General features: G+C 41.4%; 1 protein-coding gene across 3 annotated transcripts in view; it reads right to left on the minus strand.

The window, feature by feature from the left end:
- STK38L (serine/threonine kinase 38 like) overlaps positions 1 to 25688 on the minus strand; it is a 721763-nt gene that overhangs the window by 129625 nt on the left and 566450 nt on the right. For all 3 annotated transcript variants that reach the window (XM_044087725.1, XM_044087724.1, XM_044087726.1), the window contains one exon: positions 15423 to 15577. In XM_044087725.1, coding sequence (XP_043943660.1) covers positions 15423 to 15577 — 155 coding nt within the window. The remainder of the gene's footprint in view (positions 1 to 15422; positions 15578 to 25688) is intronic.

A 25688-nucleotide genomic window follows, 5' to 3' on the forward strand; every position in this document is an offset into this window, starting at 1 on the left:
CGAGCACGCTATGAGACGATAGGAATTTCAGTCTATTACCCCAGAGTGCCTTCAGTGGCGTGAGAAACTTTTATGCACATTTATAAGTGTGTTATGGGTAATACACACTGAAATCATAATTATTCTCATGATACACTTACGATTCAGTGTGTATTACATGTTAGTTACATTAAACTTTTAAAAGAAATTGTCATTTGAAGCTTTTCTTAAAGCTAGTGGTGGCAACCAATCGGATTCATGCAATCTCAGTCTTGGACCCCCATCTATCCCGCCCTATTAGTTTGGATGCCTATTAACTGCTCTTGTTTCGGTTTATTTTATTCATCCATTTTATAAGAAAAAAAGGAATACGTAAACAAAAGCAAATTGGAGGATCAATGAGACTTAGAATCTTTTTTTTCTACATGGTACATAGCTGCATTTCCACTTCCTAACAGCAAAGCTACGCGTGCGTAAGGGACAGTAAAAAAAAAAAACTGCATACTCCAAAAAAACAGAGCTGGAGCAATTAGAGATATAGCCAAAATTCAAAATCTTATTACCCATTTCCATTGATTGTTAATTTAGCGGAATTCTATTCAAACAGAACATAAGGTTAATTACTTAGAAGAATAATGGCTCAACCGCAGAGGTAAGATTGTATGCATGGCTGTATTACGATTTACGAATCCTCTACAATGTGTTTTAATGAGGCGGTAGGCAGATCCTATTTTGAGTGCTTTTTTTGTAAAGTGTTGTTCAGGTTTGTACATTAGACTGTTCCTCAGAAAGGTCACCATTCTGTTCAGTGTTCCACACTCCCTTTTACATATGTGTTCTTCAGTTGCTCAAATCAGCACGTTGATCCTGTAGAGAGTTTGCACACGTGGGCTGCCTTTCTGTTTCTCTCTTTACATTTCTGGGTTTTGCAGCGCTTACAACACAGATCGGTCTGAATGTGTAAATGAAACGCTTGTTGATATATGCTTTAAAAGTGCACCTAGTGCAGTATAATTCACATCTGCATACAATTAAAAGCACATATTTGTTTGTGCACACACATACAGAAACTTACATTGATTTGTATTTTTGTGTGCATGTTCTAATAGTGTATAGAATGCTCCATGTTCTGAAATACAGCGAAGGAAACACATGGGGCAAGTGCATGTATTCTTTTTCTAATTTAACTGTTGCAGTTAATGCATTATTGCATCGTTCAGTTAGAAACAGCAATGTTTTTTTTTTTTCTGGAGAAGATAATACAGACTGACAAGTAATTATGTTAGAGAGAAAAGGAGTATAGCTCAAGAGTATTTGTGAGTGTCTGTAAAGGAGATATTGGACCTTTGATGCTGGTATAACATCCTGATCTTTAACTTAAAAGGGTACTTTTCCATTAACGGAAGGTGTAGAGATTATAGACGGAAAAGTCAGCATATAGTGAATTACGCGGCGGCACGACTGTTGTCCCGTTATTGGAAAAGTACCCCTAAAAGTAAATAAACACAGTGTACCCAGTGGAGAACCCATCTTCCTGGCACATACTAACTTGGTCTTACAATCTAAAATTGAGTAAAACAGTCCTAATCATTTGACATTGACAACACTGTTTAAAATTTTTAAATGAAGAACCCGCTTGCATCATTATTTGCATTACCACTGTTACATTGAACTTTGTGTGTCTAATGGCATTATCTCATTCTTACAGGTGGTTATGGTAAAGGAAAGAATAGAGGAGGCAAGAAAGAGAAATAGGATCAGGGACGATTAGATAAAACATATGGGAATTTGGATAAAAAAGCACATATGAAGAGTCCCTAAAAACTATATGTGATATTTATTCAACAGTAAGAGAACAGCTGCAAAAATGGAAAGCATAAAAATTTGATATCGACCAAACAGTGTAAGTATTTCAGATGTGCATTGTACATCAGTTTTTAGATGCAGGATAGGTAAATGGGCATTGCCAAGTCCAGAGCTATTAAAATAATTAAACAAATGTGCAGAGAGTTTCTTTTGGTATGAAAAAAGACCTTTACTAGCCTGGCCAAAAGTTATAGAACTAGAAGAAAAAGGAAGATTAGGAGTCCCAGACTTAGACTAACCTGCAGGAATGTTAATATCAAATGCTATTAACGTTATTAAATTGATAGCTGTAGTGCAGACTGGAAAAAAATAAGACAGGGAAGAAAGTTGGAGGAAAAATGGAAGACATCGTAAAAGCTTTATTAGAGATACTAGGAAAAAAAAAAGAATTACAACTAGCATGGACAAAAGAAGTGCAGAGAATGTTTGGTAGGAATTGGTGGGACCCCAAATGGGGAAAAAAGTGGAGAAACAAAATTATACCAATGGGGGGGGTTTGAACATGGATGCCACACAAAAATGTATTATAGAGATGGCACCGAAAATGGGATAAAGTAAGATATTAGACGCAGTTAATAAAGTTAGGCAAGCTGAAATCTTAGAAGGAAGTAAAAGAGGAGTACCAACTGTAAGAGACATTTGATGGGAATATTGGGGGGGGGGGTCGGATATAAATGGGTTAATATGTAAAGGGAAAAAGGAATAATACAAAATAATACAAGATACTGAGATATGGAGAATAGAGGGGAGGAGGACTATAGAGCGTTTGACAATAGCAAAGAAATGGCTCAGAAGGGACTAAGAAAGAAAAAAGGTAGTGGGTATTGGAAGTAGGTACCCCAATCAAAGAAAAAGTCGGAAGACATATGTGTGTATGTTACTAAAGCCTGAAGATTCAAAATCTTTGTATGGAAATGTCTCCATAAATATCTTTATACCCCAACACAGTTAGCCAAAATACATGTAGGAGTAGATGACTCCTGTTGGAGATATGGGGAAGAAAGGGGTACATGGATTTACATAATTTGGAGCTGTAGGGCTTTGTAAGATTTTAAGGAGTTGGAAGTGGTAGTACAAGGAAGATGGCCAGAGATAGGGGAATTCACCCAAAAATTGTTTATATTAGGATGTGAGGTAAATGTTCCAAAGAAAGACAGAGTTTACAGGGTTAATTATGAAAGTAGGCAAGAAGGCAATTACAAGAAGATGGAAGAAACAAGAGTCCCCAACAGGACAAGATGTAGAAAGACTAAAGATTACATTGAAGAGGAGGGAAAGGCAACTGGGGAGAAAGGGAGGAAGAAACATGCAAAGAAATGGAAGTAGATGGATGAATCCAGGTTGAATCCACAAGGGTCGAGAGATAAAGGTACAAAACAGGGACAAGCTATCTGTGCTAATCGAGAGTAGGGAATGAAAGCGATAATTACATTGGAAGAAAAAAAGGCAAGTAGAATGGTGGTAGGCATGAAGGAAGTAAAGCAGTACACCAAGCATGAAAACCAAACATTGTACATAGTTGTGGGGAAGAGATTATTATATAAGAGGCAATGAATGACAAAAGGAAATTTTAAATGTTGGGAAAATATGTGCGTGTCCAGGCACATGTGCAAGTGTCATCAAGACTATGTAAATATGTTTTTCCTAGCAAAGGAAAGATATGCATGTTGAAGTAATTGATCAAGAACATAGCATAGTGTACCATGTATGAGAACTGGACAGTTTGTTAAATGTGGAATGATGTCTATGAAGAGATCAACATTGCCTTATTCTGTGAAAAAAACAAAACTTACGCAAACAGTTCCAAGCAAAAATCTTAAACCTTCTGGACTTTGTTGAATAACTGGGAGACATATAGATGTCCACCTTTGTTCCTTTATATAAATTGCCTTTCCATTATCTCTTTCCAGTCTTTTCTAAACTCCTGTGATGGATTCTTATAGTTATCATGCAGTATTTTATCATCATTGTCACAGCCCCCTTTTTCTCATTTTCTGTATAGAGTCAGGGTGTTGCATCAGTTGTCACCATCTTTCTCAGTTCAGTGTCTCTTTTAACTTTGGTTTTGTCTGAAGCAATCCATTTCTTTGCTGGACTCCACATTTTCTCTTTCCTCCTCCTTGTCTCTCCCATATCTTCTTCAGCAGATTGTCTTCTGTTTTTGTGCACATATGCCCTGACCACCCTAATCTGTTCTCTTTGACCTTCTGTGCAATTGAATGATTTGGGGAAATCTTTCATTTTGGTGCTTGTGCATACATTATATTGAAGGGATCGCTTGTGTGAATGCTTCATTTTGCTGGTTGTACACACTAGGAAATGTCACAGATGTTTCGTTAGGGAAGTGTTTAATTTTGGTGATTGTGCATACCTCAACATTCTACTGAAGGGGTTGCTCGGGTTTGAAAGGTTGGCTCGGCTTACTGCATTTCTGATTATACTCAGTAGTTGCCTGAGTGAGGTGAAGGTTATTACTTGCGGACTACAACCAGAATGGAGCTACCTTGTATTTTGGAAATTTTTCTTGGCTTTGTCAGTCATGTGTGAAATTTAGGTGGGAGGAAGGGCTCAGTAATATCTAAGTGTTATACTATTTGACTGAATGACTCGGGTCTTCTCCTTACTAATGATACTGAGTCTGTGTTACATAACAGCTACACAATGTAATATAATGAATGCCTATTCAATGGTTATGTGCAGCAATTATCACCTGTGTCTCAGCATGCATACCTTTGCAGTAATGAAAGGAAGGTCATTATCACATTAGCAATACGTGCAGTTACAATATAGCATTGAGTCATTATCACTTTTCTGAGAAAAGTCTCAGCTGCTGTCACAGTTATTCACATAAGTAGATGTCGTTATCACTTTGATGAATGCACAAGCCAGGTTGTGTTTTTTCTCTGCTTGGAGTCATTGCAAGCAACCCCCCCTCATTCTTCATCAACTGCCTACCCCCTTAAACCCCTGATTTTTTTCTTGCTGTATATATACATTAATATATATCTATATATCTATATATATCTATATATATATATATATATATATATATATATATATGTGTGTGTGCGTGTATGGATATGTGTGTGTGTATATGGATATATATGTACATAATGTATTTGCACAGATATACATTGGTCACAAGCATATATATAAAATTTTGGTGATTGTGCGTATCTCAACATTTTCCTGAAGGGGTCATTTGGGTGAATGTTTCATTTAGGGCCATGTGTATAACATGTAGCAATGAAGATGTTGGTAGGGGAAATAATTCATTTGTGTACCAGGGAAGTGCTTGTGTATACATGGTCAGACTGCTGAAGATCATAACACACATATGGTGTAACAAGTATAGGTTATCCATTGCTAAGGTTTCAGTAATGGTTATTACAATTTTTTTCTATGTATTCAGCTTTCAAGAATAATTTATTATCTGTTAACAATATGCACACGCTGCATTGAGGAAAGCTGATGGGTCTTATTGTAACTAGAGTGATGGTCAGATGCGATAACTGGAATTATTACTTTTGTGACCAATTCTTAAATGGATGAACCAGATAAGTTTGACATTTCTGCTTATATTACTGTACTTCTGCTTATATATAGTTGGGCATGTTTCCATGCTTTGTCAGTCATGGGTGGAAATTAGGTGGTAGAAGGAAGGGCTCAGTAACATCCAAGTGTTATACTATTTTAACTGAATTATAATGATATAGTATTTCTACTGAATGATAATGAATACCTCTGCACTCCACACTAACATGTATTAGAACATGCTAATGCAAAAACCTGTGTGTGTGTGTGTGTGTGTGTGTGTGTGTGTGTGTGTGTGTGTGTGTGTGTGTGTGTACAACTTATGTACCTAATACAAAGAATACTGGGGCTAGGATGGAAGATTTGCATGGGCTAACCAGGTAATGCATATGATATACATATATTTGTAGTCTTCCAATACATCTGTCAAACATCAGTAGTAATCTGTTTGCATTTTCTTTCCTGTGCAGGTTTGTCCACCTTCTGACACTGACATGGCTTCACGACCAGGATATCGACAAGTGGGAGTGTGGGTATGTGGCCATTCCTACATTCACTGGGCTGCCAACCATGCCTCTAAAACTGAAAACCAGTACAACTTGAGCTTCCCCACATCCAGTGTGAAGGTATACTGGATTGCAAGAAGAGGTATGCATTGGAGCGGAGTACTGCAGTTGTTGGAAGAGAAGTGTTACATCTACCCTGAGCCCGACATCCTTGTGCTGCACATTGGAGGGAATGATGTCATAAGTCAACCACTCGGAAGGCTACAGTTTCATATCAGAGTAATTTTTGAACACCTGCAGTCGTGGTGGCCACATTGTAATTTTGTGTGGTCTGACATAATTCCTCAACAGATGTGGAAAACAGCAGTCAACGGGCAGCGCACAAGGCCAGACGTTTACAGAATGGGTTCATGCATGGCTTGATGCACAGGGTTGGTGGATCTACAATCTGTCATGACAGCATCACCGCAGAAGATGTTCACCTGTTCAGAAGGGATGGCGTTCACCTAACCGAGGAGGGCATTGCATTGTTCTTGACTGACCTCCACAATGGCGTGAGGAGAGCTATGCAGGATTGGTAATATGCAGCTTGAGAGAAGAATGGAAAAAACCCATGACCAAGTAGGGACCAGTATGGTAAGTAAAACTCTATTATGAAATGTGTTGTGTAAAATATATTTTTATGAGTTTGGCAAATAACTGTGGTAAGGAGCTGGTGAAGATGCTGAGAAAGAATAACTGTTTCAGGAGAGCACGTACAATCTGTCAGTAACCATCCTGCAATACTTCTTTTTAATTCTGCTTTTATCAGGCATGTGTAGAGTTTAGATGAGAGGAAGGGTTTAGTAATACAGAACTTGATCCCTGCTGAATGGACACATGTAAAGAGAAAAGGCATAGGTAAGGCAGACTGCTGACGCTGAGGGAGGTCATGAAACTGCAGTGGTATCAGCTATCTGAGTGGGTAGCCAGCACAGCTATCGGCCAGATCAGATGGCCTTGCCTGCCACTGAAGTCCCATGCCTGTCCAGGGTTCATTAGTGGAGTGACGGTCCTTACCTTGCTTTTTCTCTTTACATGTACCCATTCAGCAGTATGTTGGCTACACCAAGAATGTGTATATTTACAGTCATATGAGTCTACATGGCAAAACAACTGCTTCTGAATGCTGTACATATGTACATATATCCGTTTTGTTAGGACTCAGGTTATGGAAATTATGATTTTTTCATATTTTGGTAAATAACTTTGCAAGGGAGCATGTCAGTGTATCAAGTAATACCTCATTTTGAAAACAGTATTGATATTTCCAACATGGTAAAAGAATTGTGCCTGTATGTTGTACACATGTGCAGATCTCAAAGTTTGTTTTGGACTTAGGTTATGGAAATTATGATTTTTTTCATATTTTGGTAAATAACTTTGCAGGAGAGCACCTGAATGTGCCAAGTAATACCTCATTTTGAAGACAGTATTGCTGGTTCCAACATGGTAAAAGAATTGTGCCAGTATGTTGTACATGTGCAGATATCAAAATTTGTTTCGGACTTAGCGTATGAAAATGATTTATTTTTCATATTTTGGTAAATAACTTTGCAAGGGAGGATCTGAAAGTGCCAAGTAATACCTCATTTTGAAGACAGTATTGATAGTTTCAACATGGTAAAAAAATGGTGCCCATATGTGCAGATATTAAAGTTTGTTTCAGACTTAGGCTATGGAAATTATGATTCATTTTCATATTTTGGTAAATAACTTTGCAAGGGAGCATACCAGTGTGTCAAGTAATACCTCATTTTGAAGACAGTGTTACTCCTTACAACATGGTAAAAGAACTGTGTCTGTGAACTGTACACATGCACAGATATCACAGTTTGTTTAGTCTTGTACATTTATGAAAATTATACATTTATAATACTTCTCGTTATTATGCCCATATCTTTGCAAGGGAATATGGTGATCACACAAATGATGCATCATTTTGAGGCTGACATTCAGATGCACTTCTACACTGATATTCAGGCTCTGTCTGTTACAGGTGATGAGATATTATGCTTTGCTTATTTATCAATTATGAGAAATAATATATTAATCATATTTCTATGAATATCTCAAGAAAGGTGCATCACACCGTAATGGTTTAGATATAATTTTAAAGCTGACATTCATACTAACAAACTAAATTCAAATTGTATGGGTCTGCATGGTACACTGACCAAGATATTGTGCTTTGGTTTTCCAAAAAGGTTAAAAATATGCACAATATCAACATTCCTTGCCAAATATTTAATAATGACTTTGATGTGCACTATGAACATTTACAGTGTTGCAAAGGTGAGTGTCTGCTGAACAACTTTTGCGTTTACATTTTTAGTCTAGCTCGTATAGTTAAAGAGTTATGAACATTTGTTTTCTGTATGGTATTAGAAATGGATTTTCTGAAAATGAGCTCAGGCTGCACTGTTGTTCCTATGGTGGAATTAAGCAGGCAGCTTTTTCTGAGCTGCTCCGGAGTGAATGAGTAAAACTGACCACAGAAAGTCTAACAACTGCTGCATCCACTTCCAAGTCGCAAGTCTTCTGTCAGCCTTCTGACACATTTTAAGCTTAATGCACATCAGAGTACTCAGATCACGACTAATATCCTCCACCTCCCAATAGTATGAAATTACCTACGTTACACAACACATGGGAACTTGCCTCACTGATAGTTGAAAGGCACAGTTCGACATTTTTCACAGCCAAGCTTTTGATGGAAATAAAGATAACAAATAAACAGCTAAGCATCACACCAAATACTAAATACTGCTAACATATTCACAGTGGATTTGATAGCAGCTGGAACTATTTTTCTGCCTTTACCTACATCACATACAAAAAAAAATACAAGTAAAAAGGGAGAAAAGTTACTGTAGCAAATTTCACAGATCTGTCCAAGACACGTGGTCAGACTGGATCATGAATTCTTCCATTTGGTGTAAACCAAACACTGGCTCACAACTACCTTACACACTGAAATCACAATCAGTACAATGCGAGTTCCTCCTTTCCTCTTCACAGTTGAGAACAGGCAAGACAGAATTATATGCCTTTGTTCCTCTGGGGAACAATCTCTACAAACCATTTGAGTAATGCATTCTGGGCCTGTTCTATGTGCTATGTGGTAATGATTCTCTAAGATGGTACAAACTCTGAGAACTGGTGTCTCAAAAGCAGTCTTGTGGTGTAGGCAATATTTTAATAGGCGGTACACATTCAGCCATGCTGTAGGAAGACTTTGCAGATGAAAAACAAACCATGGGATGTTTGGATGCCCTCAACATCCCATAACTGCTGCTAAATAGGTGTAGGAGAGAAGAAAGTTATGGAGAAGAAGTGCAGAGATCAAGCATGGTGGTAAAAAAACTCTGTCTCTCTTCTCAGCTGATAGACATCCTAGACAGACTGCTCAGAGAGGACACTGTCCTGGAAGAGGACATCCAGAATGACTTGCCTCATCTCATCAGTAAATGAGGAATGCCCGAGCAATGCCATCTGTCAGACCCTGCCAACTACTGCTGCCCTAGCCACATCAGCCACCACAGATACATACCCAGTACGGCTGCTGCCCTAGTCACACCAGCCACCACAAATACACACCCAGTACTGCTGCTGCCCTGGTCACACCAGCCACCACAAATACACACCCAGTACTGCTGCTGCCCTAGCCACACCAGCCACCACAGACACATACCCAGTATTGCTGCTGCCCTAGTCACACCAGCAATCACAAACACATACCCAGTATTGCTACTGCCCTAGTCACACCAGCAACCATAGACACATACCCAGTATTGCTGCTACCCTAGTCACACCAGCCACCAGAGGCACATTAGTCTCAACAAGCAAATTAGATCATTAATGAAACCCTCCAAGGCCAATTATGAATCCAGCTAACACAACTTGGCGTAAATCCCTATCTCATCAGGTGGGTGGCCAACTGGCTCACAGACAGGGCCCTCAAAGTCAAAACAGGCACCTTGATAGCAGACCTGTCACTAGTAGAGTTCCCCAGGGATCTGTCCTGGGACCCCTACTGTTTGGAATCTATTTCTCAGAGGTACAAAGACAAAGACAAAAGGCCTGTGGCTGATCAAGTTTGCCGACAACTGTATGTTGGGTGCTGTCACTGACTCCCCAGATGATGTTAACATACTGCACGAGGGTCTCACAGCAACTAATGACTGGTGCCAAAGTCATGGCCTCAAGCTAAATGCAAAGAAATGTGTCATAATACCATTCAGCAAAAATACGACCCCCTACTGATTATCACATCAATGGCAACCCCCTAAGCACACAATCTGTGGTGAGACCTGGGCACTCAGATTGATGATAACCTCATATTTGACCATAAGTAAAGGGATTGCATCCATAAAAAAGAGGTTATTACTTCTCTATACCCCTCCCTCATTAGACCAATAATTGAGTATAACTCCCTGTTTAGGATGTACCTCTCCAAACATCTGCACCAACTGGAATGGCCACTGAAATACCTCACAAAAAGAATCCATGGCCTTCAACACCTGTCCTATGCAGACAAGCTCAAATCATTATCACTCTACTCGGTATCATATACAGATTGCTCAGGGGTGATCTGTGTCTCGCCTTTAAGGCCATCTCGGACCATGCCGTAGTAGAGATGCTCCATATCCATAAGTCTAACTCCTTACTCACTACCCACTCAAAAGGTCTAAACCTAATATGTGACATTAACAAAACCTGAGAGGTTTGTTTTTCATAGGCTGCCGCATCTCTGGAATAGACTTCCTATATACGTCAAACAGAGCACTTCACTGACCCTCCAAGCGCAACTGTGATGAGTGGATGGGAAACCACAAATTCGTGCCAGGGGTTCCACCTGTGTCCCTCACTGATAGGGGCAACAGGTGCTGACTGATGTTTCTTTTTGGGGATAAACTCTTGGCTAGCCTTGTAAGAGCCCCAGGGCCATTAGCCTAGTAACCTCCTATGATCCTATACCCAGTACTGCTGCTACCCAGGCCACACCAGCCACCACAGACATGTACCCAGTACTGCTGCTGCCCTAGCCACACCAGCCACCACAGACACATACCCAGTACTGCTGCTGCCCTAGCCACACCAGCCACCACAGACATGTACTCAGTACTGCTGCTGCCCTAGCCACACCAGCCACCACAGACACATACCCAGTACTGCTACTGCCCTAGCCACACCAGCCACCACAGACATGTACCCAGTACTGCTGCTGCCCTAGCCACACCAGCCACCACAGATACATAACCACTATGGCTGCTGCCTTAGCCAAGCCAGCCACCACAAACACATACCCAGTACTGCTGCTTCCCCCTAGCCTCACCATTTGCTGTAAACATACCAAACCTGCTGCCCTGACCACATCTTCTGTTGGCGACACATACCCAATGCTGCTGCCTCCCAAGCCCCGCAATCTGTCACAGGGACATACCCCACCCTGCTTCCCAGGCCACAACATTAGAGCAGATAAAACTACAATGGGCCTTAATAAAGCTCATTTCCAAAAATGCTTTAGGGGCCTTCATCAAGGTTTCCTCGACTCCAAAATAGGCAGCTCTAACAGCTTTTCGGATACCTGGTTCACAAGGATGGACAGGAAATGGGAAAGCTGAAACAGATGCAGTTAAGAGACTCAAGACCAGAAGTGTCGGAGGAAAACACCTTCTTGCCCATCCTGTCCAAATCTTTGGAATATTTACCTAGCAGCAAGTTAAAAAGGGACTCTGGTTTCTGATAAATACCTGGTCTGCAACGCTTAGCAAGGATATATTCAACACCACTTATGCTTTCAGAATGCATCCACCTTCTATCCTCCTCAAGTCACTGCTGCTGCTATCTGCCCATTCCCCTCTTACTCAGTCATTCCTCCTACTCCCTTATCATTAGGGAATGGGAGTCCATTTAAATCCAGTGCAATACAGGAACTGGGCCCTCCCTCTTCAGTGAGAGTGGTACCTTACAGTCTATTAACTCCTAAGACTCAACTCCGCTTATTTTGTCCAAGAATGGGTCTGGCCAAACTCAGCTGTAATCCTGAAGGTGGATTCTCACTCTTCAGGGACAAAGTGACCTTGTAGGCTAGTTTTCCTAACATAGTCGTTCCCCTTTAAAGAGAAGTGAGACTTGTAGGTGGCATCTTACATGTAGCTGGGGTGGTGGTGGTGGGGTATTCAAGTGAAGGAAATTGCTGACTGGGTAGAGTGGGCATGACATCATAGGTATCACTGCCTGTGTTGCCAGATTACACATGACCTCATCCCAGCCACCAAAATGGTAGCATGCCTACAGCTAGGGAAGCATGTCATAGTAGTCACTATAAGCTTAAGTACTACCCCTCAACAGGAAAGCTGACGTAAGGCACTCATTCCTATCTCACCCCCATTCAGCTCATCTAGTGCCCAAACCAATAAATGAATATAGTTTGACTAGGCTGCACTCAGGGTTCCTTCTTCCCAATCCATGCAGCCAGGCTGCAACCAAGTTCTTGAGAATACTGATGGCAGAATCAGCATACTTCCACATTGCATAAATAGCAGCTTACATAAAGATGGAAGACCCAAGACTTGTCATCCTTCTTGGCACACTGGTTCAACTACTTCAAGTGAAGCAAGACAAACATGTCAATCGACAGTGGACTTCATGCAACTGTCTCTATGGAATAAGTCACCAAGAGGTGAGCAACAGGGAGAAGAGGAATCACCATCTCAATCATAATCATCATCATCAACCCCTTTTTCCCCCACTTCTACACAGGGTCGGGGTGTTGTGTCAACTGTCACCATCTCTCTCTCTATTTAATGCTGCTCTCCTCCTTCAACACTCATGCCCGACTATCACAGGTCTTTTTGCACACAATCTACCCAACCACTTTGCTGGCTGCCCTCGTTTCCTCTTGCCTTCTTCCTGTCTGCCCCAAATCTGTTTCACCAGATTGTCTTCTGCTTTTCTGCACTTGTGTCTGAACCACAGTAATCTGTTCTCTTTGACCTTTTCTGCAGTTGGAGCTACTTTGGATTCTGCTCTTATGTCCTCATTTCTTCATCTGTCCCATATTGTGTGTCTTGCCACCTGTCTCAGGCACTTCATCTCCATAACCTCTAGCTTCCTCAACTGTTCTAACATTACTGCCCAGGTTTCTTTATCATACAGCAATACTGGTCACACCAATGCTTTGTACACCTTACATTTTAGCTTCTTTGGCATTTTTCTGTCATACACTGTTGGCTGCAGCCCCTGTGATTCTAGCTTTGGCCTTCTTATCCAGACTTCCCTTCATCTCAACTACTCCTTGCAGATACATGAAGCTGTAAACTAGGTTCCACTATTTTCTCTTCTAACTCAATTCTCAGCTTCCTCCGATTTCCACCATTTGGTGCCATTACAATTGTATTATCTGTACTCAGTTTCATCCCATGTGCCTTCAGCTTTGGGTTCCATTCCCCTATCTTTTGTTGAAGTTCTTGCTCAGAGTCTGCCTGTACTGCCACATCATCTGTATACAGCAGCTTTGTTGGTGTGCCCCCTCTGTCCTGACTGCTAATGTAGTCCAATGCAAGTATGAACAACAGTGGGCTCAGAGTCGATGTACACCCACTCCTGCTGGGAACCCTTCTGTGAGACTGAACACTGTTCGTACTTAAGTCATTGGATCCTTGTACACATATTGCACTAATTGCACCAATGTTTGTGGGACTTTGAACCACCACAGGACTTCCCAAATCAACATTCGTCTTCTGTTTTAAACATAAGGACCTAAAGGTTCTAGGATTCTTGTGCCCATGGGAGAGGGGGAGAGAGAAACCCCTGTCCTATTCTACAGCACTAGGTGACATAAGCTCAGCAATATGTGAGGTAATATTAGACAGGCAAACAAGTGCTCAATATCAGGCAAAGGGGCACCATTGCATTCAAAGGCTGAGGTGGTACTTGATCATAAAATCTTTAAGTAGTAACTAGGATGGATGTACCCTCAGAGGATAGATCTACAGAGATGCTATGGGCCCAGCTATTGCTGAAGGACCGGTGGAAGTATCCTATATCTGGGCAACCTTCCTCAACTTAGGGGAGGGGTGTCAGAGAAGTACACTCCTCGACTCTAAGAGTTCAACTAATTAGACTTTATAGGTGGACTCTTCCCCCATAAGCTGGATACTTCCGGTCAGATATTGGACACAAACTCTGAATAAAGCGTCACCAACACACCAGGAAGTATCCTTCAAGGTGGTTGCCATGGGTGTGCATCTCCTGCTCTTTTCATCACCGGATGACAGCCTGGAATTGTTACAGAGTAGCTACATGAGGGAGTACTATCTTACTGCCATCCCCTGAGGAAGCATTGACACATGTATAAGTGAAGGAAACATATACAGAAACCTGAGGCAGGGAAGGCCTCATCTCTCACTGAATCTGGTGCCCTCAGGCTCTTTCAAGAGTGTCACTCAGGACTCTCACTGCTTCACCTCATATCCTTTATCTAAACTACAGGAGGAAGGCTCTCCTACAGAGGAAGGGACAGATGGAGATTTCTTAGTCCAAGAAAGTACGTTCTACGAGAAGCCTGTAAGTTGTGAACTCTATGAAGCAAAGTTTTTTTTTACCTAAGTACAGAGTTCACAAAACAGCACAGGCTTGCTCTTGAGCATAACAGTTGCTAGACATAACAAATGTTGTTCATTTCAGATACATCACCAGCCTTTGAAAAATCTCCAAAACCACATGAAAATTGAGATGAGGCTCTATAACCAAGTGACTTGTGGCTTTTACTTTACTTCATGGCTACTCTGTACAGTGCAGCAAGGATGATTTCCAAAGAATTGCTCCACACTGCAATGCATACAAAATGCTTAACTGCAGGTCAAACACAATCAAATGGAGTTTCCTGGTGAAAAAACAGAAGAGACAGATGTTGCTACCATCCCACAAGTATCAACTTGTACTTCTACAAGGATACTGTTTCACCAGGTCAAAACTAACTTTCTATATCAGAAAAAAATATGCCTTCCGTTGTACACTTTTTCTCAGTACAGACAGACAGCTACATAATACTATGTATAATCAACAAGTTGTAATGGTAAAAGACTCACGGGAACTCAGATATACTTTCTCCAACTTTTTTCTCCATTAATCAAAGCTGGAGAAGTCCACTGCTTAATCCATACAGTTCCTACAAATTATACATGACAAAGCAGTCCAACTTTTAAATGGTCCCTCATAAAGCCACATAAACACCACATCTGTGGCATAAAGGAAGAAAGTCAGCATAATCGAGTACATGTTTACTGGAGCTTTTCATGTTTGAAGTACTAAGCCATCCATCCAAGTCGGTAGCACACTCATTATCATGCTTAGTTTGTCATGTTTGATGGACCAGCAAAATACACAAGGATGTCACAGAGGTAGTAACGTGAACAGCTGGCAATAAACACAATTAACTACTTCAGCAGAACAGAATAGAAGCTGCATAAAAATGGACATTTAGTTTACCTTTGCATCTAGCAGTAGGTTATCAGGTTTAATGTCTCGATGGATAAAACCCAGCTGGTGTATTGAATCTATTGCCAATATAGTTTCAGCAATATAGAACTGAGTTTCTTCCTCAGACAGTGTATCTTTCTTCATAAGCAAAGTCATCATATCACCTGGCAAGAAAATGTAAGATTACAGTCAATAAAGTTCAGAGAAAAATGACATTGTTACAAAGGGTACAACTTTAGAAACTAGCAAAACTTTTGTTAACTCACTTGGAAAACTGGAGATTCTGATTCTAGTTATGGTCTGTCAGGTATTGATAGGCCCTGCAAAAGTTCTGGCAGAAATATGTAAGGATGGCTGCTTTAAAATTATGACTCCATCACACACTACAAAAAAGCAGACTGACTCCACCTGTCTGGCCAAAGCATTAGTTTAAATGCTTCTCTGCAAAACCCAACCAAGTATAAGTTTATGAATACGGAAATTATTTGATTTAATCACTAGAAAGAAAGCTAAATAATGTCTTAGGTGGGATGTGTGCTCTTATGCAGGGTGCTGGGTGGTAGAATCAGTCACTTCAGTGCTGCTGAGAAAAAGCCATAGCAAGACATGAACATTCTTCTGTTATAATGCAAGACACATAGAAAAAAACAATACTTCTCAAAGGGCTGCACAGAATAACAAGTTACCCTTCTAAATTCTACATAAAATGGGGGCACTACATACTATCACTTACCAATCCAAATCCAATGCTCAGAAACTGCTACATTAGAAGACATGACTCAGACCACCACTTCAGCTTAAGAAAAGGGCTGTTCTTATGACATTCAAAAGATCCAAACCAACATTTTATAACTGGAAAAAACAGACCAGTTTCAAAGGAGTCTCAAACCAAGTCAGAAAAATGTAGTGCATTTACGACACTCAATAGCTGGTGTTATTCTTATTTGATATATGTAGAAAGTAAATAGTCAATTAAATGTGAAGCTGATTGTAAATGAACAGGAGAAGACTACTGCAGTAGGTGAAATAATAGTTATTTTAATTGGGTACAAGGGGTGCCTTTTTTTTTTTTTTTTTTACAAAAGGAGGTCCTTGAATTTTTTTCAATATTTATAGATACATTTTTAACATGACATGAGAATATCTTCATAGGTGTGTACTAGACTAATGTCCCTGGAGCCTTTACAAGCCTAGCCCACAGGATTACCCTGGCATAGTGCCACCCAACTTAAGCTCCCAGTGCCTCTGTCAAGTAGAACCACTGGAGTGAACCCCGGGGTGAATTTTCTATTTCTCATCCACTCATCAAGATTTCTCTTGAAGAGGGCCAGTGAGGCACTCCACTTGACATGTATGGGAAGTCTATTCCATAACATGAGCAGTCTCTGGGTTATGAACCTGTCCCTCCAGCTTGTTCTGTTGATTGTGGTAATGAGGTTGAGGTCTCTAGAGCATGTAGTGTGGAGGGATTTCTTTAGATGTAGCATTTCTAACAGAGTTGATTTAAACATGGCTTTGTAAGTCAAGCAGAGATCACCTCTAAGCAGGCGATATGAGACAGAGAACAGTTAGAGTTTTTTGAGTCTGTCCATATAGGACAAGTGTTTAAGGCCTAAGATCCTCTTTGAGAGGTATTTCTGCGGCCTCAATGGTTGTTGTAGGTGTCTAGTGAGGCACATGCCAAATGGGGCATTGTACTCAATGATTGGCTTAATGAGGGAAGAGTAGAGGGAGACAATGACCTCTTTCTCCCTGGATGCAAAATCCTTAGTAAAGAGATGTACCGCATAGAAGGACTTTCTGACCACAATGGCAATGTGGTGGGGTCAAAAGAGAGGCTGCTGTCAACCTGTGTTCCCAGACCTCCTATGACGCCTTCTGTGTTCAGTGGACTACCATCGATGTGGTAATTCACAGGAACCGGGTTTTTCCCAAAGGGGATGACAACACATTTTTTGGCACTGAGCTTAAGGCCATGGTTCTGACACCAGTCATTGGTCTCAGTGAGGCCTTTCTGCAGGATGTCAACATCACTTGGGGAGTTAATTATGGCTCCCAACTTGCAATTGTCTGTGAACTTTGTCAGCCAGAGTCCCTTCGTGTTGGCCTGAACTTCAGAGAAGTGGATACCAAAACAGAGAGGACCCAGGACCGAACCCTGTGGGACTTCACTTGTGAATGTGTGATAAGAGACCTTGGGACCCAGGTGGACAGTAGTCTCGCCTTTCATAATCACATTGCCACAGTAGTCATGAAATCCTTGGAGTCAGCTACTTTCACACTGTGGGATCTATCTGTGAGCCAGTTTGCAACCCACCTAGTGATATAGGGGTTGATGCCTAGCATAATGAGTTTTTCTATGATTCCTGAGTGGGGAATGGTATCAAAGGCCTTGGCCAGATCAAGGTAGGCTGTATGAACCACCTTGCCTTCATCCACAGCTCTGGTGACTGACTCAAAGAAGTCGACCAGGTTGAACAGACATGATCTACCCTTCACAAAACCAAACTTTGTGGGATCCAGAGTTTGGAGGTTCCCTATATCTTTATTAGGTCCATGATTATGAGTTGCATAGTTTTGCACATCAGACTTGTCAGGCTAACAGGTTCATAGCTACATAGGTAGGTACTAGGCTATCGGCCCAAGGACCTAAGTAAGCCTAGCCAACAAGGTTCCCTGGCTTAAGCTACCCAAGAAAGTTAATTTTCTGTGCCCCTGTTGAGCAGAGCCACAGAAGTGATCCCCTGGGTAAATCTCCTATTTCCCGTCCACTCATCAAGATTTTTCTTGAAGAGTGCTAATGAGGAACTTTGCTTGACATAGATGGGTAGCTTGTTCCAAGTATAGGAAGTCTCTGGGACAGGAATCTATCCCTCCAGCATGTCCTGTTTATTGTGATGACAAGGTTTAGGTCCCTAGAGCATGTAGCTTAGAGGGATTGGGATTTCTTTAGGTGTAGCATGTCCAACAGCTCTGGGATTAACATAGCTTTATATGGTAGACAGAGATCTCATCAGAGTAGGTGATATGCTACAGAGTAAAGTTGGAGTTTTTTGAGACGGTCAGTGTAGAGCATCTGTTTGAGTCCAGTAATCCTCTGTGAGGTACTTCTGTGGCCTTTCCAGCTGCTGTGGATGTCTTGTGAGATACATTCCAAAAGGGGTGTTGTACTCTATAATGGGTCTAATGAGTGCCAAGCAGAGGGGAACAATGACCTCTTTTTTTCCTGGATGAGAACCCTTTTGTGATGAGGTGTGCCACATAGAAGGATTTCCTGAATACTGTGGCAACGTGATTATGAAAAGGAGAGACTACTGTCCACCTGGGTCCCAAGGTCTCTTATCACACATTTGGCATTAAGTAGACTGCTGTTTATGTGGTAGTTCATGGGTACAGAAGGGGATGACAATGCACTTTTTGGCACTGAGCTTGAGGCCATGCCTCTGACACCAGGCATCTGGCTCAGTGAGGCCCTTCTGTAGGATGTCCATATCATTTGGGGACTTGACTATGGCTCCTAGTTTGCAGTCATCTGTGAACTACATTAGCCAGAGGCCTTCTGTGCTAGCCTGTACTTCAGAAAAGTAGATACCGAATGGGAGAGGTCCCAGGAGTGAACCCTATGGTACTCCACTTGTCACTGGTTTGAAGTCAGATTTGGAGTCTGCAACTTTTACAGTGTGGGTTCTGTCAGTGAGCCAGTTGGCAACCCATCTTGTGACATAGGGATTTATACCTAGTTTAGCTATAATTCCAGAATGGGGGATGGTGTTGAAAGCCTTGTCAAGGTCAAGATAGGCTGTGTGAAGCACCTTATCCACGTCTACGGCTTGGGTGACTACCTCAAAGAAGTCAATCAAGTTCAGAAGGCATGATCTACCTTTCACAAACCCGAACTAGGTGGGGTCCAGAGTTTGGAGGTTACCAATGTCTTTGCTTATGAGTTCCATGATGACATGTTCCATGGCCTTGCAGACCAGGCTCATCGGGCTAATAAGGCGATAGTTCCCAGGATCAGTGGTGGCTCCCCTTTTGTGGAGTGGGATAACTGTTGCTGTGCACCATTCAGTGGGCACAAAGCCTGACGTGAGACTATGATTGAACATGGTGCTTAGGTGGGGAGCCAGTCCGTTCTGAAGTTCGTGTAAAACGCAGCCTGGGATGTTGTCCGGTCCCATGGATGCTGTGTTTTTGGTTTGAGAGTGCAGATTTTACCTGCATAGATGTGATTACAGGGACTCTGCATTCTTCCTGTATAGATATAGGCCCTTTAGGGGGTGAGAGGGGGGTAAAGTTAGCACTGAACCTATCTGCCAGGATGTTGGCAATATCAGTTGGTTCTGTAATTTGTGCTGTAACTCAGAGCAGATCTGGGTTTTGCCATTGAGATTCTTGACATAGCTACAGAATGGTTTGTGGTTGCCCTTACAATCAGTGGCGATTTTGTTTTCGTAGCTAGCTTTGAAGGATCTTATATGGGATCTCAGCTTCTTACTGAGGCTGACCAGGGGAGCTCCTCCACTCATGGGATTTTAATCTCTTTTGCAACAGTTTCTTCTTTCTGCTGTAGAGTTTGTTTATGGCAGGGGACCATGACATTGGCTTCCTTTTTTTGGAGGATAGCGTCTTAGTTCTGTTTGTAATAGCACAATCCATGCACTCGTGTAAGTGCTTATAGAGTGCATTTGCATAGGATTCAGCAGTCATAACTGTATTGTCCATCTGCATGGGTGTCATGAAGTTTGCCACTTCTGTCTTAAGAAGCATGAAGATGGCTTTGGAGAAATTTTTTACTGTGGTTTCCTTAATGGTGGGTGGGGGTGGGATGCGGATATGTAGGGTGATTACCTTATGGTCGGATCTGACCAACGAGGAGTTGACTTTATGTGTGGAACACCGGTCACTCATGTTGGCAATGACTAGGTCTAGGATACTGTTGTCCCTGGTGGGGGTGTGGAGAAGTTGAGCCAGGGCATTGGAATTTATGAATTCCAGAAAGCGTTGAGCGAAGGAGTTGGTTACCAGTTAATGGTGGGGTAGTTGAAATCGCCCATTATTAGGGTGTTTGGTTGAACCCTAATATTTTGAGTGCTGGCAACTCGGCACATAAAAATCTACTGCCAATCATTAGCGGTCCAGAGTTCTGTTTTTGCGACCCCTAGCCGGGAAAAGCCGAAAGATACAATACAACAATCAAGAAAAGAGGATTGGGAATCCTGGGGCATTGTGGGGGATCTGTAGCAAGCTACAATTTGGATTGCGTTTTGCCCAGAGTTAGTTGCACTTGGATAACCTTGGATGCATTATGCTGCACAACTAGCCTGGAGGTGTGGATATCCTTAATTAAGATGGGCACACCTCTGCCTTTGGTGTTCTGGTCCAGGTTGGCCGAAAAGTGTGGTATGAATTACAGCCTGGTAATGCAGGGGTGTTCTCTAGAGCCTTGAACCAGGTCTCAGTCACTGCACAGATATCGATGTTCTCCATTTTAAGGAGTGCCTCGAGTGCGTGCAGTTTGAGATTTAGACTTCTAGCACTGAGTAGCATTACCCTCAGTTTTTGCTTGCATGTTCCTGTTACGGTGGTGTATCTGTCATTTGAAACTTGCCCAAAAAAGGCATTATAGGGGTGACAAGACCCTTAGCCAGTATCCGGAATCCCAGGGGTGACAGGTGCAGGCCATCTCTGGCAAAGCATCATGGTCTGTTGACCATGTGGTCCCAGGCAGAAAGATACTGGATCCCCTTAGAATGACACCAGAAGCTTAGCCAATAATGCAGGGATAGTTCCCAGGGTCTGTAGTCGCTCCTCCTTTGTGGAGAGGGATGACTATAGCGGTGCACCATTCAGTAGGGACAAAGCCTGAGGTGAGGCTGTGATTGAAAAGGGCACACAGGTGAGGTGCCAGTTCAGTCTGCAGTTCATGTAGAATACAGCTATGGATATTGTCAGGTCCCATAGAAGCTGTATTCTTGGCCTTGGACAGTGCTGTTTTAACCTGTGTAGCAGTAATACTGGGTGCCTGGCAATCTACTGGTATTGTGAATGGTCCTTTGGTGGGGGAGAGAGGGGTAAATCTGTCCGCCAGTATATTGGCAATATCTGTTGGCTCGGAATAGAAGGTGCCATTGTGCAACAGCTCCAAGCAAATCTGGGTACTGTCGTGGAGATTCTTTATGTAACTATAGAAGGGGCTGCTGCAATCTCTCTCTCTCTCTCTCTCTATATATATATATATATATATATATATATATATATATATATATATATATATATATATATATATATATATATATATATATATATATATATATATATATATAAATGTGTTGCTACAAATATGCACAACACATATTATAATGGAAACACCTCTGTAATGCAAAAACACATTTTTCCAGAATTTTAAATGATCTGCGGTGGTATTACTATATTACAGCATAATCTTGTCTAAATTTTACAGTGCATGCCAGAGATCCCCATTTACAGTCAGCAAAGTCAAATAGTCTACAATAATGCAAGAAACATTTGACTTAATAGGCAGTTTCCTTACTGGTACATTTCTCATCCCCACTCTATGGGCCCTTGCTTCTTTTCCACATCACCAGACTCCCCCCAAAAGTTTAAGTTACCTGCACAGTTAGACTCATCTTTCACCATTCATTCAAAACTTGATGCCATACACACTGAAAAATAAATCTAAACTGTTATTTCAAAGATAAAGCCATTCAACTGAATGTTCCTTCTAAGTTCGTCAAAGTCATAACAAGATAATGATAATTCTTTGCTACAAACCATGCACAGAAGAAAAAAATCCTTATCTTGTCAGTAAATATGACACATGCATAAATAAATGACCAGTAACTGCTTTTCATTTTAACAAATTATAGCTGTGAGGCTTACTCCTGCTGCCCCACGTGCAGGAGTGGAAATGTCCAAAGGAATGGTGTCGGACAATTCTCGTGCGCTTGCTTCTTCGGTAGGGATTTCTGTAGCCGACTCGGCCGGGGCCTCGCTGGCCTCGGTTGTCGGAGGTAAGATTTCGGCAGAAGGAAGAACCAAGGCCCCGGTTTCAGCCGAAACCGAGACACTCGCGGTGGGCCTAACCGTGGTTTTAGCCGAAACCGCGGGCCGCGAGTGTCGGTCCTTTTCCTTGTGTTTTTTGGCTAAATGCGTAGTCGGAGTCTCCGACGGCATTTTATATGCAAAAGCGGATCCAAAAAACTCTTCTGCAAACTCTGACCGACGTCTAAGAGTCCGTCGGTTGAAGGAGGCACAGACTAAACAGGCTGATACGTCGTGGTCTGGGCCTAAGCAAGGAAGGCAGTAGGAATGGAAATCCTTATGAGGTATTTGTTTCCCACAAGTTAAACAATTATTTACTTTGTCTGACATCGGCTGAGGCAAGAAAGAGTCCCCAACGGGGTACTTAGCTTTTTAGAAGTCTTCGGTAGCTGAATCTCTGGATCTGACCGACCGGCACTTGGGAACAGCTTCTGCTTCGGGCACCGCGCGGCAAGAAAGACTGAGGAAAATGGCGTTGGCTGATGCCTTTATACCCCAGCAGCTGTGACGTCGGGGAAGATGCGACATCAGCCGAGGCCAGACCCAGACTTTGGAATCCGGCCGACCGAAGGGCTGCCTGAGGCAGGACAACCCATATGTTATGACTGCAGATGCATCCTTGAAGGACATCTCCTAACTTATAAGGAAGCACAAGAACACCTTGTGTGCAGCTTGGTAAAATGAAGCTTTGCCTAGTTTCTGGCCTCCTTCCTGACACTGACCAGGAATCATTTAAAAGTCCCTTCCTCCAGACATATGAGTTATCTCATTTGCTGGCCAATTTAGCAAAGCCCATTCAGTGAAACCTGGGGTTGAATATCAAAAATGAGAGAGTACTAAAAACTAGTTACCTGACTGGAAAGCACACAATGCTTATTATAGGAAAACTGGTGGAGAAAAGTCTGAAAACAATGCAGTGCTACCACAGTTCACTGCTGAAACTAGTCACACACAGTGCAGCTGCCTCAAACATCATACTATGCTTCAGTTTATATGCTAGTACCACAAAGATGACTGAAGCAGTTACAGCTGAAAGACTGGAAATTTTAGAAACTTGAGCAGTGGGCATTTAAAGCAAAACAGAGGAAAAAAAATATATATATATATATACATATGTATATATATATATATATATATATACATATGTATATATATATATATATATATATATATATATATATATATATATATACACACACACACACACACACACACACACACACACACATACATACATATATAGGGTTTACCATTGAAATCTTGCCGTACCATTTCACAGCTATGAAGTATTTCAACTACAGATGTTCGAATACTTCATATGTGTGCAGGTTACATCTGCGAACTTTATATTTGTGAATGGACTGTGCATTTGCAAATATAGCATTCGTAGGGAAATACAGGGATCGCGGTACAGTGCAGTTAGGGAAATACATCCCTTTCCTCACTGTAGTGCGATCTCGGAGTTGGACTATATAGTTGTGGGGGGTGTGGGGCACAGCCCCCCATGGGGGGGTGTAGGAAGGCTTGCCCCCCTGTATAACCTGGAAGTTAGGTATGCTAGTTGGGGAGTAGCGGCAAGGGTGGCATTGCTGTTAATGCCGAAAATGTTGTGTCCGACATTTTTCGCATTAACAGCTGATTTTTGACATTAGGATGGTTAGGTTATGTGTACTTTTGGCAAACTACTTCGCTAAGTACCTATACATATATATATATATATATATATATATATATATATATATATATATATATATATATATATATATATATATATATACACACACACACACACACACACACACACACACACACACACATATACATACATACACACACACTTCAGAGGGAGGAAAGTACTCCTTGAGGAAAAGGATTTACGGTAATAATCACTCCAAGCTGAATCATGCTAAGCAATACAAAAAGGCTAGTAAGATTCTGTGATACATAGCATAACAGGAATGATATGCGGTTTCCAGGGTTGCTAAGATTTCTCCCCCACCATACAACAAATTAGTAAGGCCTCAAAGAAAATTGTGCACATTACGAACACAGCACATGCTGGGCATGTATACAATAAAAAAGAAAAAATAAAGAGGGGTATACTGTATACATACTCTATTAGATAAAGACAAGTTAATCTAGCAGAACTGAAGAACATGTGTGGCAGAAGAGGACACAGGTGGGAGTCAAAAGTGTGAGGGGGGGTCTTCAACTTAGACGTAAGAAAATATTAAGAAATGACAGTAGGCCCTAGATTGTTCTGTTTGACACAGTTGTATATTATAAATCATTAGAGTAACTCAAAATGGCTTTGGTCTAAGTAAGAAAAGAATGGGAGAATAGTGTGGGGCTGGGTATATGACAGCTGCAAAAGTCAGAATGACTCAGGAAATATTCTTTTCACATCTTCATGTTACAAAGACTGGAATACAAGAGGCATTCCTATGGGGCTGAGGTCAAAGTTATGCTCCAAACTTTTTGGCAGATCACTTTTTCCAGTGTCACAAAAGGAAATACTGTCAGTCTAGTTGTCTGAAATTTTGTAAATAATTATATGACATTTGTGAATATTAATATGATTTATATAGAAGTGTGACAGAAGGAGATATGCCAGCACAGCTGTCTGGAATTTTGTAAATGATTATATGTCAGTTGCAAATGTCAATATGATTCATATGCTTTTGTTACAAATGTATTAGAACTGTATGTTATGTGTATATCAAATTGCTGGTACAGAAGTGTGTGTGAAAAGGGTTTGTACAGTACTGAGCTTAAAGATATATCCACAGTGTACCATACTGGAAAAGAACAGAAATGTATATAAACTATTGTAATCATGTAAATGTATGTTTTAACAGTGGGAACTGGCACATAGAAGGTTAACTTGCAAAACTTCAGTAAAATAGTTGAAATTAAATTGTTTTATAACTGTGCCATAAAAGAGATGTTATCTTTCAGTTTCAGTGCAGCAGGGAGACAGGATGTTTAAAACTTGGGATCCATCTGCATTGCTTTCTAATTGTTTTATGTCCTCCAGCAGTTGCAAATATCTGAAAGCTATGCATTTTCACAGGGAGATGCTAAATGCTAGCAGTTTCTAGCAACGGTGGTCAGGAGCGGCCTTAGGTCAACTGGTGCCCTAGGCAAAAGGGCTCCATGGCACCCACCACCACACTAACCAGTGCCCCCATCCTGGTCTACCTACATCAAATA

Source organism: Protopterus annectens, chromosome 11.part0, assembly GCF_019279795.1.
Source record: "Protopterus annectens isolate FY-2018-M chromosome 11.part0, PAN1.0, whole genome shotgun sequence".
Taxonomy (NCBI): domain Eukaryota; kingdom Metazoa; phylum Chordata; order Ceratodontiformes; family Protopteridae; genus Protopterus; species Protopterus annectens.